The 15,928-nt window shown below is 39.5% G+C and overlaps 2 protein-coding genes across 2 annotated transcripts in view; both read left to right on the top strand.

The window, feature by feature from the left end:
• Hells (helicase, lymphoid specific) overlaps positions 1-4,674 on the top strand; it is a 37,037-nt gene extending 32,363 nt beyond the window's left edge. Inside the window, exons 20-22 of the mRNA XM_021151190.2 lie at positions 1,055-1,151; positions 1,840-1,916; positions 4,139-4,674. Coding sequence (XP_021006849.1) covers positions 1,055-1,151; positions 1,840-1,916; positions 4,139-4,233 — 269 coding nt within the window. The 3' untranslated portion in view covers positions 4,234-4,674. The remainder of the gene's footprint in view (positions 1-1,054; positions 1,152-1,839; positions 1,917-4,138) is intronic.
• Positions 4,675-13,430: 8,756 nt separating this feature from the next.
• Positions 13,431-15,928, top strand: part of LOC147000137 (cytochrome P450 2C11-like) — a 29,839-nt gene continuing 27,341 nt past the window's right edge. Inside the window, 1 exon segment of the mRNA XM_085833792.1 lies at positions 13,431-13,598. Coding sequence (XP_085689918.1) covers positions 13,431-13,598 — 168 coding nt within the window.

The raw sequence follows: 15,928 nt of genomic DNA, 5'->3' as shown, positions 1-15,928 counted from the left end.
CCTCATTTTGAGAGAAAAATGTGAGACAGAATTATTTTGACTTGGTGGAAAATTTAAATTGTAGTTGAAAATTTGAGAGTAAAATGACCTTATCTTTCATAATTTTTTTTTACCAGTGATAAATAAGAAATTTGATAAAATTATAATTTGACAAAATTATAATTATTTGCTTAAATATTGACTATAGTTTTACTTTATATAAATTTTATCCATGAGTATGTATTCTCAAGTTGTTCCCAGTATTTGAAGATACTAATTTAACAAAATATTGAGGAATGTAAAAATCCAGACTTACAGACATATGCATCTCTTTTAAGTTTTTAATTTTAATTCTCTCATAATTGTATCCTGACTGAAGTTTCTCCACTCCCCCCCCGCACCCCCCCCTCCCCGCCCCATATCTGTCCCTTTCCCCTATCTACTACTTTCTTTCCTTAAACAAAAGTCAGGCCTCCTAGGGATCGCAACCAAACAAAAATACATAAATCTTAAGTATACAGTTTATTGGTTGTCATAAATGTATAACCCCAGGAAATTTTTATGAAGCCCTTCTAGTTATTTCTCATATTTCTCTGACAGACACTGTTAGTTTTTGTCAAAAATTATTTTTTTTCTTTAACTATTAAGCTAGGTTTTTTTTTTTTTTCCTAATTTTAATGTATTTTGAGATTCATCTGTTTATATTAGAAGAGTTTTGCTTTACTCAACATTTCATTAACATTTCTGTTGATGGACATTTGAAATGTTACCAGATTGTGTTTATTATGAATAAACTAATTGTTTGAGCCATTGTTTATAAAAAAGCCCCCCTTTTAAGAGGGGCTTTGTGTTTATCTGTCAGTAAATACCAAATTTGTGCCAAATGACCATATAATTTTATACTTCGAGCAAGATCCAATAGTTTTCATTTATAAGTTAAAGGCCAATGAAATGTTACAATGGATCCGTACATACAAATCAGTAAATGTTAAGTTTTCTTTCAGATTGTAATATATTGTAGTTTTCAAAGAAATTCTATAATAAATTTGATTTCTTTTGTTCTTTTCTTTTCCAGATCATTTCAAAGGTGGTCAGTCTGGGCTAAGTCAGTCTAAGAATTTCTTAGATGCAAAGGAATTAATGGAGTTATTAAAGTCTAGAGATTATGAAAGGTAAAATTAAAACATTGTATGTAACATTTAATAATTTAAGAGAGTGAGTGTGTGAATGCTTCTGCTACTGTACCTGTATGGAGATCAGATGACAACTTGTAGGAGTTAGTTTAAGTCTCTCATAATTGTATCCTGACTGAAGTTTCTCCATCCCCCCCCCCCCCCCCCCATGTCCCTTTCCCCTATCTACTACTTTCTTTCCTTAAACAAAAGTCAGGCCTCCTAGGGATCGCAACCAAACAAAAATACATAAATCTTAAATATACAGTTCATTGATTGTCATAAATGTATAACCCCCAGGTTCTTTTTTGTACCATGTAGGTAGGTCCTGGGGATTGAGCTCAGGTTATCAGGCTTGGCGGCAGGGACCTTTTTATTTTTTAAACTTTCTAATTTTTTATTTTATGTATATCGATGTTTTAGCTGCTTATATTTCTGTATCATATGCATGGCTTACACTTTGAGAAGCCAGATGGGGTATTAGGTTTCCCAGAGCTGGAGTTAAATATTGCTAGTTATGAGCTGAGTTAGATGGTGAGGTGTGCGAATGGAACTCAGGTCATTTATAAGAGCAACCAGTCCTATTAGCCTTTAAGCTATCTTGTCTGTCTGCAAAATTACTTAACTTATAATGTAATATAGAGTTCTTTGTAAATTTTCATATACTTGGATTTTTTTTTTTAAATAGGGAAGTAAAAGGATCCAGAGAGAAGGTCATTAGTGACGAAGATCTAGAATTATTGTTGGATCGAAGTGATCTCATTGGTGAGTATTTGCCCTTGTTTTTGTAAAGAAAACTGAAACCTATTCAGAATGTAGTGTAATGAAGCTTTGGTATAGTTTATTCAGGCATAATTGTCCCCACCATTTAGTGAACATTATTTTTTTACTGTTTGTCTTTTGTTGAAGACTTAAAACCTAGTTGAGAGACTGCTGAGGTGGCTCAGAGGTTAGGAGTTCTGCTCTTGCTGAGAATGCGGGTTCGATTTGACTCACAATCCTCCTTAACTCCAGTTCCAGGGGGAATCTATGGCATGCACAGACACATACATGTACATAATTTTAAAAATGAATACATCTTTTAAAATGGAAAAAAAATATCAGGAAGGAGACCAATGAGGGAGGGGGTGGTAAGGAGAATTTTTTGTCCGTCCATCCCCCCCCCCCCCCCAGTCCCCGTTGTGTATTTGTTATAATAGTGGAGGATCAGCCAGTGTGTACATATGTGTACATATAGTGGGAATCTCAGTGTTTACAGGAAAAAGGCGTCAGTTGAGACATTCTAACTGAGCACTTCTCCATGGTGTTAAACTGAGCAATTGGGGTCAGTGTTAGATTTTAGAATATTGGCACTAAGAATGTAATTTCATCTATTATTTCATTCATTCATGTTTTTGCAGTTGTCTCACTTTTTTACTGCAGTTTTAAAACAGTATCCAAATTGAGTTCATTATTTAACTTAAATTACTACTCATCTTTTGTTTTTCTGTGTTAGTGGCTTCCTGGAGGACCTCAGTGATTTGTCCTTGCAAAATGCCCTATAACCCATTGTCTTAAAGTTCCATATCTGAGCCATGAACAGTGTCTTCTCATCTTTATCTGTGCTAGAATTTATCTGGTTTCTTTATTTTAGGTTTGTTACCTAGTTTGAGTTTGGTTGCTTACTTGTGTTTTAGAGAATGTGGGGAATTCAGTTGAAGGCATTACTAAGCTCTTCCCACTACCCAGAAGGCAGGTCTTAAACACCCAGCTGGGAAGTTATTTCTGAACTCAGGACTAACCAAGCATAGTAGCTGTCACTTTAACAGTGCAGAAGGAAGTTCTAATTACCATGAAATAATAGACAGAAACAAGAACTGAAATGGCGGAACCAGATGGTGGCGACTCTGGTGGTGGTGGTGGAGCACAGCCCCTTTCCCCAGCATTAAGGGAGTCAGAGGCAGGGAGTTTTCTTTGATTTCAAGGCCAGCCTGGTCTATAGAGCTAATTCTGGAATAGCATGGGCTATACAAAGAAACTCTGTCTTGAAAAACAAAGCAGAAAAAGAATTAAAATATCTCTCAAAAGATGGGAAAACAGTTAAATGACACCATGCCCAGCAGGAATAAGGCAGCTCAGAAGGCTGGGGAAGTGATTTATATACCCAGAACTCATGAAATGCTGGTCATGATTGCACATATGCTAGTCACCTTCACTGTGAGAGGTCGGGGAAGGAGGGAAGAGTGATGAAGAAGGCACCTAACATCCTCCTGATCTTTACTTATTCTCAGGTGTGAGCACACAGAGGCACATACACTTGGTGTGTGTGTATGGATAGTATACATATGAATTACAGAGCTCACTTTGAAAAATCAAATTTTGTTAAATTAGTGGTAAAGAATTTTGTGAGATACATGGCACATAAACAAGTTTGCACTGGTTCTAAGTTGAAATTTAGTTTTTTGTGGTGTCTACTTTAAAAAAGTTGCTTTTTATTATGTATGTCTGAGTATTTTGCCTGTATGTGTGTGTGTCTGTAGCAGGTGCGTGCCTGGTTCCTGCAGAGGCCAGAAACATTTGTCACATCCTGGAACTGGATGCTTGTCAAATGTGCGTGCTAGAGCTCTGCACGAGCAACTAATGCTTATAACCACTGATCATCTCTCCAGCCACCAGCGCTCAAATTCTGCAGGATTGTCTCTTCAAAAAGCATCTCTGAGAAAAGAATTAGATTAGGTTTTTTGTTTTATACCTTTGTACACATAGATTTGGATCAGCAAAATAAGGCTTCATATTCTTTCCTCTCTATTGATTGGAGCTGACATAAGGCAGTATTAAAGTGAGCTCTGTGGGTAAGGGAAAGAATATTCCACAATTCTCTGTGTCTTTATATAAAATTTTAGAGAGAGGACTTGTGACATCTCAACATTATATTAGAAATATTTTACAATATACTTTGGATTTAATATGCATTTAAAAATGTATGTGTTTTGATATTTCTCTCTTAGATCAAATGAAGGCTTCAAGACCAATTAAAGAGAAGACAGGAATATTCAAAATACTAGAAAATTCTGAAGATTCCAGTGCTGAATGTTTATTTTAATGTAGAACTAAATGGCTTTTAAAAACTTTGGTTTACATCCATTCTGGTAATTTGCCTGTTGGCTTTGAAATCCATATTGTTCACTTTACTTTTATAATATATCAGTTTTTATAATGTAACTAGTATTATTGCATACTTGATGAAAATTTTGTGGATTTTACTTAGTATAAAATTCCTATAAATTTAAATTTTTCAGTTAGTTTTTGGGACTGGGTAGTACTTTTGAGTTTGTTATTATGTACTTAACCATTGCCAAGTTTATCAGTCTTCCTGTGGAAGTTTAGTGTCTCCCCCACCCTCTTTAGTAATGTAATTCATGGGATTTGGACTTCAGTTATGGAGTAGGCATTTGATAGGGGGAGATTGATTGAAACTGTACTTTCTGTTGCTGAAGTAAAGTTTTTGATTTTTGGGTCAATAATTTGACTTACCAAATAAATGTTTATTATAATATGATCTGGTCACATTATTTTTTCAGGAAACTAGTAATTTATTTAAAATAGTAAGCCTTATTTAATACTAGGATTCAACAATATTGTCTGAACTGACTTTGTTCTTTTGTAAGGATGTCAAAGATTTTAGCAGGAAGGCGCAAAGAAAATGTAAGATATTGATGAAAAAACAGAATTTAGGAGTGATATATTGTACTAAGGAAGAATGGAAGTTGAATGGAGAATTTATAGAAGGGATGCAGATACAACCAGAGCGATATGCATAAGAAACTCCGGATACAAATTAAGGAGCATACCAGCCACAAAGAGAACAATCAAGGCCCTGCCCAGGAGATTATATGACAGTGAAGAAGAAATCCCGAGTTTACCCTACCTAGGAGAGGGGAGATATTCAACAACCCATTTATTTATTTATTTCCTTTAAAAAATACTTTTGTGTGTGCATGTATTGTTTGATTCCCCTGGAGCTAGAGTTATAGTAGGTTATTAGCTTCCTGACACTGGTGCTGAGAGACAAACACAAGTCCTTTGGAAGAGCACTGCTGAGCTGTCTTTTTAGCCCCTGAAACATTTATCTACTTACTGATTGTGCTGTGGGAAATTGTTCTACTTTATGACGCAGCCGGGGGTGGGGGTGGGGGCGGTTGGGGGGCGGCGGCATCAAGACAGGTTTCTCTTTGTAGTCCTTGAACTCATTTTGTAGATCAGGCTGGGTTAGAACTTTTCGAGATCTATTTGCTTCTGCCTTCCAAGTGCTGACAGTAAATGCGTGCACCACTACCACCAGGCTAATCTTGAACAGAGTCATCCTTTCCTTTCTGAGGTAACAGCTCTTGGGAGGCATCCATATTTAGTGTTAAGGAACCCAGAGCTTTGTACCTGCTAGACAAGTACTTGACTGTCCTTAGACTTCTTCTTCTTCTTCTTCTTCTTTTTTTTTTTGTAAAATATGTTTTATTGTTCTTCAAAAGGGTTCAGGGTTTGGTTGTAAATCAGGCTGCACACCTTCTGTCAGTCTAACCTCTCTCACAAGTCAAACTGGCTTCAGTTAGCAATACTTCATTAAATCCAAAAGAACTTCTTTAACTCTTTTTGAGAGAGTGTTTTAGGTTGCCCAGGTTGTCCTTTGTTAATATCTCCTTGTCTTTGTCTACTTAGCTAGGATCATGGTACATACCATACTCAGCTTCTTTAGTTTAATAGTTACTCTCTGGGGTCAATAGAAGATTTGCATGTCAGAAAAGTGTATCGCAGGAACTAATATAATTTTGTGATTGTTAACATGGGCTCTGTAGTCAGTTCTGGGATATTTTAATGTGATCTTTGGGAAATGAATGACCTAGTAGCTATAGTTTCCTGCAAACTGTAGCAACCATAAGTCTAGGCATTGGTGTAAGGATTAAATTATATGCAATACAGGTGCAAAATAAAATTTTCTTTCATCTCAGAGGGGGGATATTATATATATCTATCTCTTAGGATACTGTCCTTTAACATGTCAGCTGGACTCTTCTGAAGAGACTGTATGCTTAAAGGTTTTCTTTTCTTTCTGACACTGTAGTTGTCTTTAGACACCAGAAGAGGGCATCAGATTTCATTACAGATGGCTGTGAGCCACCACGTGGTTGCTGGAATTTAACTCAGGACCTCTGGAAGAGCAGTCAGTGCTCGGAACCTGAGCCATCTCTCCAGCCCATCTTCTTGGTTTTTCATTTGGTTAGTCTTGCTGTAGTTTTGCCTGTATAATCTACATCAGAATCAGCTTCAAGTTTTGTTATTTCTATGATCATATTCCATTGTTTCATGTATTCATTTTATTATTTTCTTTAAACTATGTTAGATAATATAAATAACTGAGTTTTCAATGTTGATTATTTACATATTTAAAGATGTTATTTTCTCTGTTCCTTTAGACATTCCATAAACTTTGTTGGTTATATTTTCACAGTTATTTATCTGTTTCCTAAATTTTCCTGTTAAACCAAGGATTTCTTAGATATTTATCTTGCAGGTATATTACTTTTAAAAGTTATTGTTACCATTTACCTACATTGTGTTATGTGAGAAAACATTATTAGTGTGATGCTCACTGCATTGTATTGCTTGCTTGTTTATTGCTTCCGTGACAGGGTCTCCTGGGCTGGCTTCACATTTGCCAAGAATGACCCTGAACTACTGACCCTCCTGCCTCCACCCACCAAGTGCAGGCATTGCAGGCTTGCTCCACCACACATGCATGGTGTTTAACTTTTAGATGATTCACTTTCTTTTTGACTCAATACATGATCAGTTTTGTGAATGTCTTCATTTATACTTGAAAAAATATACTTTTTTGATTATTGCTTTACAAATTGTTTTATTCTTTAATAAATATCCATAATTGCTTAATTTGTTAATTTTCTTTTTGAGAAGCTTATATGTTAAAAATTTATAGTTGTCTATTATATTCTCTGTATAATTACACTACTAGTTTAAAGCCACCAGATACAGTTGTAGGAACAGAACTGATATTTTGCAAGAGTTACAAGCATTCTGAACCACATTTCTTCAGCTGAATTTTCTCCAGTGGTTTTCTTTCTGTTGTTTGCTCTGAAGAAAATTTTTGTTTGTTTGTTTTATCAAACTTGTATACAAACACACACAGAATTTGCAAGGGTATGTACACACCACGGCTATGGTTAGTCTTATTACCATACTTTTGTTGCTTTACAGTCATTTAATTTCTAGCCCTATAAAAAGAACTACTTCAGCCTCAATGGTAGAGGCTATAGTGAGCGCGCACTTAGGATATCCTAGATGATCTCATCTTGCTTGCTCCTGGAGATTACATCATCTCAGATGACATCATCCGAGCCTAAAACATACCATTAGCGGTAACTTCAGTCCTTAATTAGAGATGACTTCATCCCTTCCTTAGTCAGAAATGACCTTGTTTGGATAGTCCTTTTGTTATTCCCCATAGAAAGAAAAGAAAAAAAGATGACTTCATCCCAGATATTGAAATCTCCATGACACACACATGGACTATGCTCCGGTTTACAGGGCAGTGGGCGTTAATTGGCATTTGTTGCTTTATTTCTTCATCGGATGTTAGGGATTCTGTTCAGTTTCTGAGCCTGCTGTGCACTTAAGCACATGATAATGGTTGGCTTCTTGTACTCTTAAGAATACATACATACCTAAAATTCTATGCCTAAAAAGCGATTTGCTGTTGAATGACTATGTCTTCCCCAATGCATGTTGAAACCTAATCTCAGTGATGACATTTTGGAAATGCAGTGAGAGTTTATAAACCAAGGTGTAAGTAGATTGCCGAAATGCAGTATCGGTGGGACATATTTGCCTCTTTTACCATGTGAGGATACAATAAAAATTGTTTATAAACCAAGATGTAAGTATATTGTCAATTGCCTGACACGTCTCCAATGCTGCATAAATGAATTTCTGGCCCTTAAAAGCTATCCATAATTTTTTTCTATTGTAAGAGCCCAAATGGACTAAGAAAAAAACTAATGTCATTCTAAAAATTAGTGTTTATCATTGCTTTTCCCAGGGTTCTCTTGATTCATATAAACCCTTTCATCCACTTCAGTGAAGAACATCCACTCTTATCTCTTCTTGACCACATTTTATTACAACTTCCTATCTTGAATCACTAACCATATTTTCTTTTAACTTAGTTATACAGAAGACATGTTTATGTATTTACCTCTGTAGGTAACTTCACTCCTGAATTAGAGATGACATCATCTCTTAGTCACATATTTATGTATTTTACTAATAAGTTCATTATTGCCTTCAACAATGTAACAGTGTAGCTGCTGGAGCCTGCAGTAAAACATGAAATATATTGAGGGGCTTTAGAGATGGCTGACTGCCCTTGCAAAGGACCTGAATTTGATTCCCAGTACTCATATCAGGTGGCTCATGCCTGCCTGTATGCCAGTTCCATGGCACCTGACATCTCTGGCCCTTAGGAATACACATTCATGATGTGTAAATGCACACACATAATTAAGAAGTGCTTCTAAAAGAGTATCATTATTGGCAAATTTCTAATAACCCTGCCATGATGCTACTGATGCTCAGAAACTTCATGTCCATTTTATTCAGCCACGCAAATAGGGAATTAGTTATGGACAAATCTAAGAATATTCTTATACTTTATTTTATTCCTTCTCTTTACTCATGTTTTCTATATTGTTGAAAGCAACTTATATAGTGGAATATTAATTATATTCCATTATTACCCCCACAGATTCCTTTAAAAGGTGACAACCACCTGCCCCCTCCCACTCCCAGCTCCTCCAGCCCTTCTGACAGCTCCCCTACTAGGGTCCCTGAACTCAGTCTGATGTTTGGCTCCAAGCATCCACATCTGTATTGATCAGTTGCTGGCCAAACCTCCCAAGGAAAAGCCACACCAGATTCCTGTCAGCAAGTGCCTCTTGGCAATGGCAACTCTGTTGGGTTTTCTGTTTGAGCTAGGTTCAAACCCCAGAGACCCAACAGATTAATCTGCAAAGGACGTTTGCCATGCTCCCAGACAGGTTCCTGACTTGACCCAGCTCCATAATTCTGTGGCTATCAATCATGTAGGCTGTCTGGACTCCATCCCCACAGTTACCTGGTGTGTCTAAGACAGAACCTGTCATCTTTGGCCTTCCTGAGGCCCAGAGATCCTAGAGTCGCCTCTCCCATGGTACCCAGCAGTTTGTGATGCCCAAGAGTCAGAGCAGAGACTGCTCCTTCCCCACCCACCACAGCAGGGTCCAGTGGCCTAACACGACCTGATGTCCAGTCCATCCTGTAGCGGTTCCATGGGGTCCCATGTCAGTCTCCAGCATCCGCTGGCCCAGAGCCCCGGAGCTCTGGCAGGACTTGGGTCATCTCTCACACCCTTTTGTTTCCTCACACCTGGCAATTATAGATGGTTTTGAGCCACCATATATGTTGCTGGGCATTAAGCTCAGGAACTCTGGAAGAGCGACCAGTGATCTTAACTTCTGAGCCATTTCTCCAACCTTATTTTGAATTTTTTTTTTTCTTTTTGTTTGCCTTTTTTGTGGGTATGAAGGTAGAAGGGATCTGAAAGGAGTTAAGGGGTGAGGAGAAGGAACATGATCAACGTATATTGTATGAAAAAAATACTTAAAAATAAAATCATTTTTAAAAGTTTGGATTTAAATAAAGTTAAATTGCTGGGCAGTACTGATGCAGGCCTTTAATCCCAGCACACGGGAGGCAGAAACAGGTGGATTTCTGAGTTCGAGGCCAGCCTGGTCTACAGAGTGAGTTCCAGGACAGCCAGGGGTATTTCCACTGGCAAGCATCACCTTATGGTATATTGTCTTTGTCATATATTGATTGATTAATGGACACACTTTTAAGAGTTTATGTGAACATATAAACGTATATATTGGCATAAAGTTTTATTTCTCTATAATGTCTTTGCCATGTTTTGTGTCACAGTAATACTGATGTTTGAAATCAAGTAAGAAGGTATTTTACTTTTTGGAAAAAGTGCTTTCTGCTTTTGTCACAAGGCCAGCATTGCTGCTTCTGTTTCTATCACAAGGAAAGCCATTTAAACCAGGGGACAATTCTAATTATACAACGCACTTATCTGACTACCATGACGTTTAGGATAATCTATTTCAGACTATTCCATTTGTATTATATTTGGTGGTTAGTGAATTTTGTGTTCTGTGCTAGGTGAGGAACTATGGTCTTAGAGCTCTGGCTCTCTGTAGTTCCTGTTCTTAGGTAATCTCTTGGATCTGGTTGATTTAATTGGTTCTTCAGTACAGACTATGAACTATCTCCTTGTGAACGAGTAATTCATATTAGATCAATGTTCAGTGAGAACATGCATTTGGATTAGCTGTTTTCATCAGTATCAAGCGTCCTGATTGCTAGTATAGAGCTTACCACAGAGCGAGTCATTGGGGACAGGGCCGTGTAGCTTCAGCTTTTGTTTTCCTGATTCCTATGAGTCAGCTCCTAGGGCCACTGCTAACCCGTTCCTGATGTCATCTCCACGGGCAGGAGAGGAAGCTGAAATGCAGTACAGTCTCTAGCTCATCACCAGCTCTCATCTGTGTGATGTGAAGGCTCTACCATAGTTCTCTTGAAATCCGACAGCTGCTCTTTCCAGAAAATCTGTGGCCCTAGACCAGACTCAGGATTGGCACAGCCTGGTCTGTTGTTTGTATCATGTGACCTTTGGTTTGTATTACATGTTGTTTGTATTATGGGCCTTAGGCTGAAGGCAGCTTTTTTTCCCTCTTTCTTTCTTTCTCTCTCTTCTTTCTTTTTTTTCCGAGACAGGGTTTCTCTGTGTAGCCCTGGCTGTCCTGGAACTCACTCTGTAGACCAGGCTGGCCTCGAACTCAGAAATCTGACTGCCTCTGCCTCCCAAGTGCTGGGATTAAAGGCGTGAGCCACCACACCTGGCTGAAGGCAGCTTTTTAGTATGACTGAAACTCAGTCAGCTTTCCTTCTCCTTCCGAGAGATTTTGAGAGAGAGAGAGAGAGAGAGAGAGAGAGAGAGAGAGAGAGAGAGAGAGAGAGGCAGAGGCAGGTGAATTTCTGAGTTCGAGGCCAGCCTGGTCTACAGAGTGAGTTCCAGGACAACCAGGACTACACAGAGAAACCCTGTCTTGAACCGCACCCCCCCCCCCCCGAATTAAAGAACACGGCTGGATATACAATGCTTTTAGATGAAAATGAAATAACCAATACCATAATAGAAGTAAAAGAAATTGCAAGCATTTAAAAAAGATGAACAAGACTGACCATTTAGGCTCTACAGGCACCTACATTCATGTTAACATACCAACACACACACACACTCTGAAAAATCTTAAAAAGACAAATTCATGTTCATTAACAGATGAATTGATAAAGATATTGTAGTGTATCTGTATACAATGTGGCATTCAGCCTTATTTGTCACAATATGGATGAATCTGAAAGACATGTTGAGTGAAAGGAGCCAGGCAGAGACAAAAAAGTACCTTATATGCTGAAGCTAACATCTAGCAAACAAAAGGAGTAGAAGCTACTGTCTTCAGGGGAGGGGAGAAGGAAATAGGAAGAGTTAGGTCATATGCTTCAATTTGCAGTTAGGTAAGATGTACAGTGATTTCATATAAGGGCAGTAGTTAATGTTAATAGTATTTTACTGTATATGAAAACTTGCTACAAAATGTATGTATGTGTGTGTGACCTTGTGTACACGTGACAAACTATCACTGAGTTGTATCCCTATTCCACGGAGTTTAACTGCTAGGTATGATATTAATAATAATAAAGCTTGTTGTAAATTGGAGAAAGGTCAGATTTAGGTCCCCGCTCCCAGAATCCCAAGAAGCACAGACTTGAAAGCAACTGCCATATGGTGGTGGATTATGTCACTGTGTGTGACGGTAGTAATCACTTAATTATGTATATCAGAGTATCATGTTGCACACTTTAAATATAGGCAATAAAAGTAAAAATTTAAGCAGTAAAAAATGCTGTAGAGATGAGTTAGCAGTTAAGAGCACTGGCTGCTCTTCCAGATGATCTGGATTCAATTTTCAGCTCACACCTGTTTGTAACTCTAGTTCCAGAGCTTCTGACCCTCTCACACAGACATACATGGAGGCAAAACATCGATGAACATGAAAACAAACAAAACAAACAAAAAATCAGTGTAGTGTATATATCCTGAGTGATGTCTGTGAGTGGCACTATGGCCATTCTGTTATCCTGCACTCTCTGAGGGGTGAGAAGTAACTGGGCTTTGTAGGATGTTCAATGACAAAAGGTGTGTTTATTATCTAAGCTAATTACATGGCCTAACTGGTGATTAATCAATCCTAATGTTACTATAGCACACTAAAGGAAGTTTCCTAATGACTGGGAAGCTTTACTGAGTAAACATTATTTTATATTCAAGTATATGATTTACCTTCAATGCCATAAATTCCCAGTGATCATCCGTCTAAGAATGCAGACGTTTCAACAATCTTTGGATCAAATGATTTGCTTGGTTAACCCTCAATTTAGATAGTATGTTGGAACTATCTGGGGTATTTGGAAAAAAACAAAACAAAACAAAAAAACAAACAGTACCTGGTGTCCATGCTGAGGCACACCCACCCGCGTTCCCCTTCTTCCCCCTCCCCCATGGTACCAGCCATACGTGGGTCAAGTATAAAAGAGTTTATTTGGGGCCATAGGAAGGTGGGGGTGTTGAGAAGGGAGTTGAGGCGGAGAAAGAGAGGAGACACAGAGGTACAGAGACAGAGAGAGACAGAGACAGAGAGACAGAGACAGAGAGAGAGGAGAGAAATGAGAGAAGAGGAGGAGGCAGGCTGGGAATACATGGAGAGGGGAGGGAAGAGGGGGAGAGAGGATGAGAGAGGACTCAGGAAGAAAAAGACCAGAGAGGCTCCTATCTGGATGATGCTACATAAGAGCTGGGCGGAGCCAAGGAGGAATGCTAACAAGCTCACATTGGGTCCCACCCCAGACTAGTTACAACAGGATTTCAGGGTGGAGCTGTAGAGAGTAAGAGTGAAGAACTGCTTCCTTTTGTGTATTTCAACAGGCCAAAGTCCACAAAGAAGATAGATTAAAGCACATCTAGGTGATTGGTCACTGAGGTCTCAGAAGCACTTGTTGAGTTGGCAGCTAGCATTATAAAAGCCCCGGGCTGCAAGCTCACGGGAGTCTCCCTGAGAAGAGAAAGCTGCCATGGATCCAATCCTGGTCCAGGTGCGCTCTCTTTCCTGTCTGCTGCTCCTCTCACGATGGAGACAGAGCTCTGGGAGAGGGAAGCTCCCTCCTGGCCCCATTCCTCTTCCAATTATTGGAAACATCCTTCAGATAGATGTGAAGAACACCGGCCAATCTGTAGGAAAAGTGTTTATAAAAAGCTTCTCCACTGTTACAAAAGAAAATTAATCTTTGCACTGTTTCCTTGTAAAGCAAATATTCCCACAGCTTCTTATATAGAGAGTGCCATAGTTAGAAATAGTGGAATCCTTTTTTTAAAAATATTTTTATTAGGTATTTTCCTCATTTACATTTCCAATGTGTCTTAGTCAGGGTTTCTATTCCTGCACAAACATCATGACCAAGAAGCAAGTTGGGGAGGAAAGGGTTTATTTGGCTTACACTTCCATGCTGCTGTTCATCACCAAAGGAAGTCAGGACTGGAACTCAAGCAGGTCAGGAAGCAGGAGCTGAGCAGAGGCCACGGAGGGATGTTCTTTACTGGCTTGCTTCTCCTGGCTTGCTCAGCCTGCTCTCTTATAGAACCAAGACTACCATCCCAGAGACGGTCCCACCCACAAGGGGTCTTTCCTCCTTGATCACTAATTGAGAAAATGCCTTACAGCTGGATCTCATGGAGGCATTTCCTCAACTGAAGCTCCTTTCTCTGTGATAACTCCAGCTGTGTCAAGTTGACACACAAAACCAGCCAGTACAATGGACCCCTTGTCAACTTGATACACAAACACATCACTACATTCTTACATTCTTATTCATCCCCAAGGTCTAAATAACTTTAAAAGTCCCACAGTCTTTACATATTCTTAAAATTTCAATCTCTTTTAAAATTCAAAGTCTTTTTACAATTAAAAGTCTCTTAACTGTGGGCTCCACTAAAACAGTTTCTTTCTTCAAGAGGGAAAATATCAGGGCACAGTCACAATCAAAAGCAAAAATCAATCTCCAACCGTCCAATGTCTGGGATCCAACTCACGATCTTCTGGGCTCCTCCAAGGGCTTGGGTCACCTCTCCAGCCATGCCCTTTGTAGCACACGTGTCGTCCTCTAGGCTCCAGATGCCTGTACTCCACTGCTGCTGCTGCTCTTGGTGGTCATCCCATGGTACTGGCATCTCCAAAACACTGCATGACCCCTTCAGTCCTGGGCCTTTAATTGCAACTGAGGCTGCACCTTCACCAATGGCCTTCCATGACCTCTCACAGTGCCGAGCCTCAGCTGCTCTGCATGACCTCTTCATGCCTTCAAAACTAGTACCACCTGGGTGACCCTTAGATATTACCAAGTCCTGCTGCAGCAGGAGTGCAACCTTGGCTATCTCTGGAACACAGCCTCTTTGTGCTTTCAGAAAACACTTCCCAGAAGATGTCACCTCAATGATGCTGGTCTCTTCTTAATCACCGCTAATTTCTTAGCTCCAGCTAACCAGCATCAATAGTCCCAGTAATGCAAAGTTTTTGCTTTAGTAGTTCTGGTATCTTGTTAATCACAGCTGATTCTTCAGCCCCAGCTAACCAGAACTACAAAATCTTCACAATCAAAACAGCAATGGCCCTGAAAAGAGTCTTTAATTTTCCCTCTGAAATTTCACAAGCCAGACCTCCATCTTCTGCACTGTTCTCAATATTATCTTCCAAGCTCCTGCACAACATCTGACAGAGCTCTTAACAATGAATGGATTTTCAAGCCCAAAGTTCCAAAGTCCTTCCACAGTCCTCCCCAAAACATGGTCAGGTTGTCACAGGAATACCCCACTCTGCTGGTACCAATTTGTCTTAGTCAGGGTTTCTATTCCTGCACAAACATCATGACCAAGAAGCAAGGTGGGGAGGAAAGGGTTTATTTGGCTTACACTTCCATGTTGCTGTTCATCACCAAAGGAAGTCAGGACTGGAACTCAAGCAGGTCAGGAAGCAGGAGCTGAGCAGAGGCCACGAAGGGATGTTCTTTTACTGGCTTGCTTCCCCTGGCTTGCTCAGCCTGCTCTCTTATAGAACCAAGACTACCATCCCAGAGATGGTCCCACCCACAAGGGGCCTTTCCCCCTTGATCACTAATTGAGAAAATGCCTTACAGTTGGATCTCATGGAGGCATTTCCTCAACTGAAGCTCCTTTCTCTGTGATAACTCCAGCTGTGTCAAGTTGACACACAAAACAAGCCAGTACACAATGCTATTCCAAAAGTCCCCCATACCCTCCCCCCACACCCTTACCCACCCACTCCCACTTTTTGGCCCTGGCGTTCCCCTTTACTGGGGCATATAAATTTTGCAAGTCCAATGGGCCTTTCTTTTTATTGATGGCCAACTAGGCCATCTTTTGATACACATGCAGCTAGAGTCAAGAGCTCTGGGGGTACTGGTTAGTTCATATTGTTGTTCCACATAAAGGGCTGCAGATCCCTTTAGCTCCTTGGGTACTTTCTCTAGCTCCTCCATTGGGGGCCCTGTGATCCATC

The sequence above is a fragment of the Mus caroli genome, unplaced genomic scaffold (genome assembly GCF_978045245.1).
Source record: "Mus caroli unplaced genomic scaffold, Mus_caroli_1 scaffold_20, whole genome shotgun sequence".
Classification (NCBI taxonomy): Eukaryota; Metazoa; Chordata; class Mammalia; order Rodentia; family Muridae; genus Mus; species Mus caroli.
The sequence above is the reverse complement of the archived record's forward strand: the minus strand, read 5'-3'. Positions and strand labels throughout refer to the sequence as shown.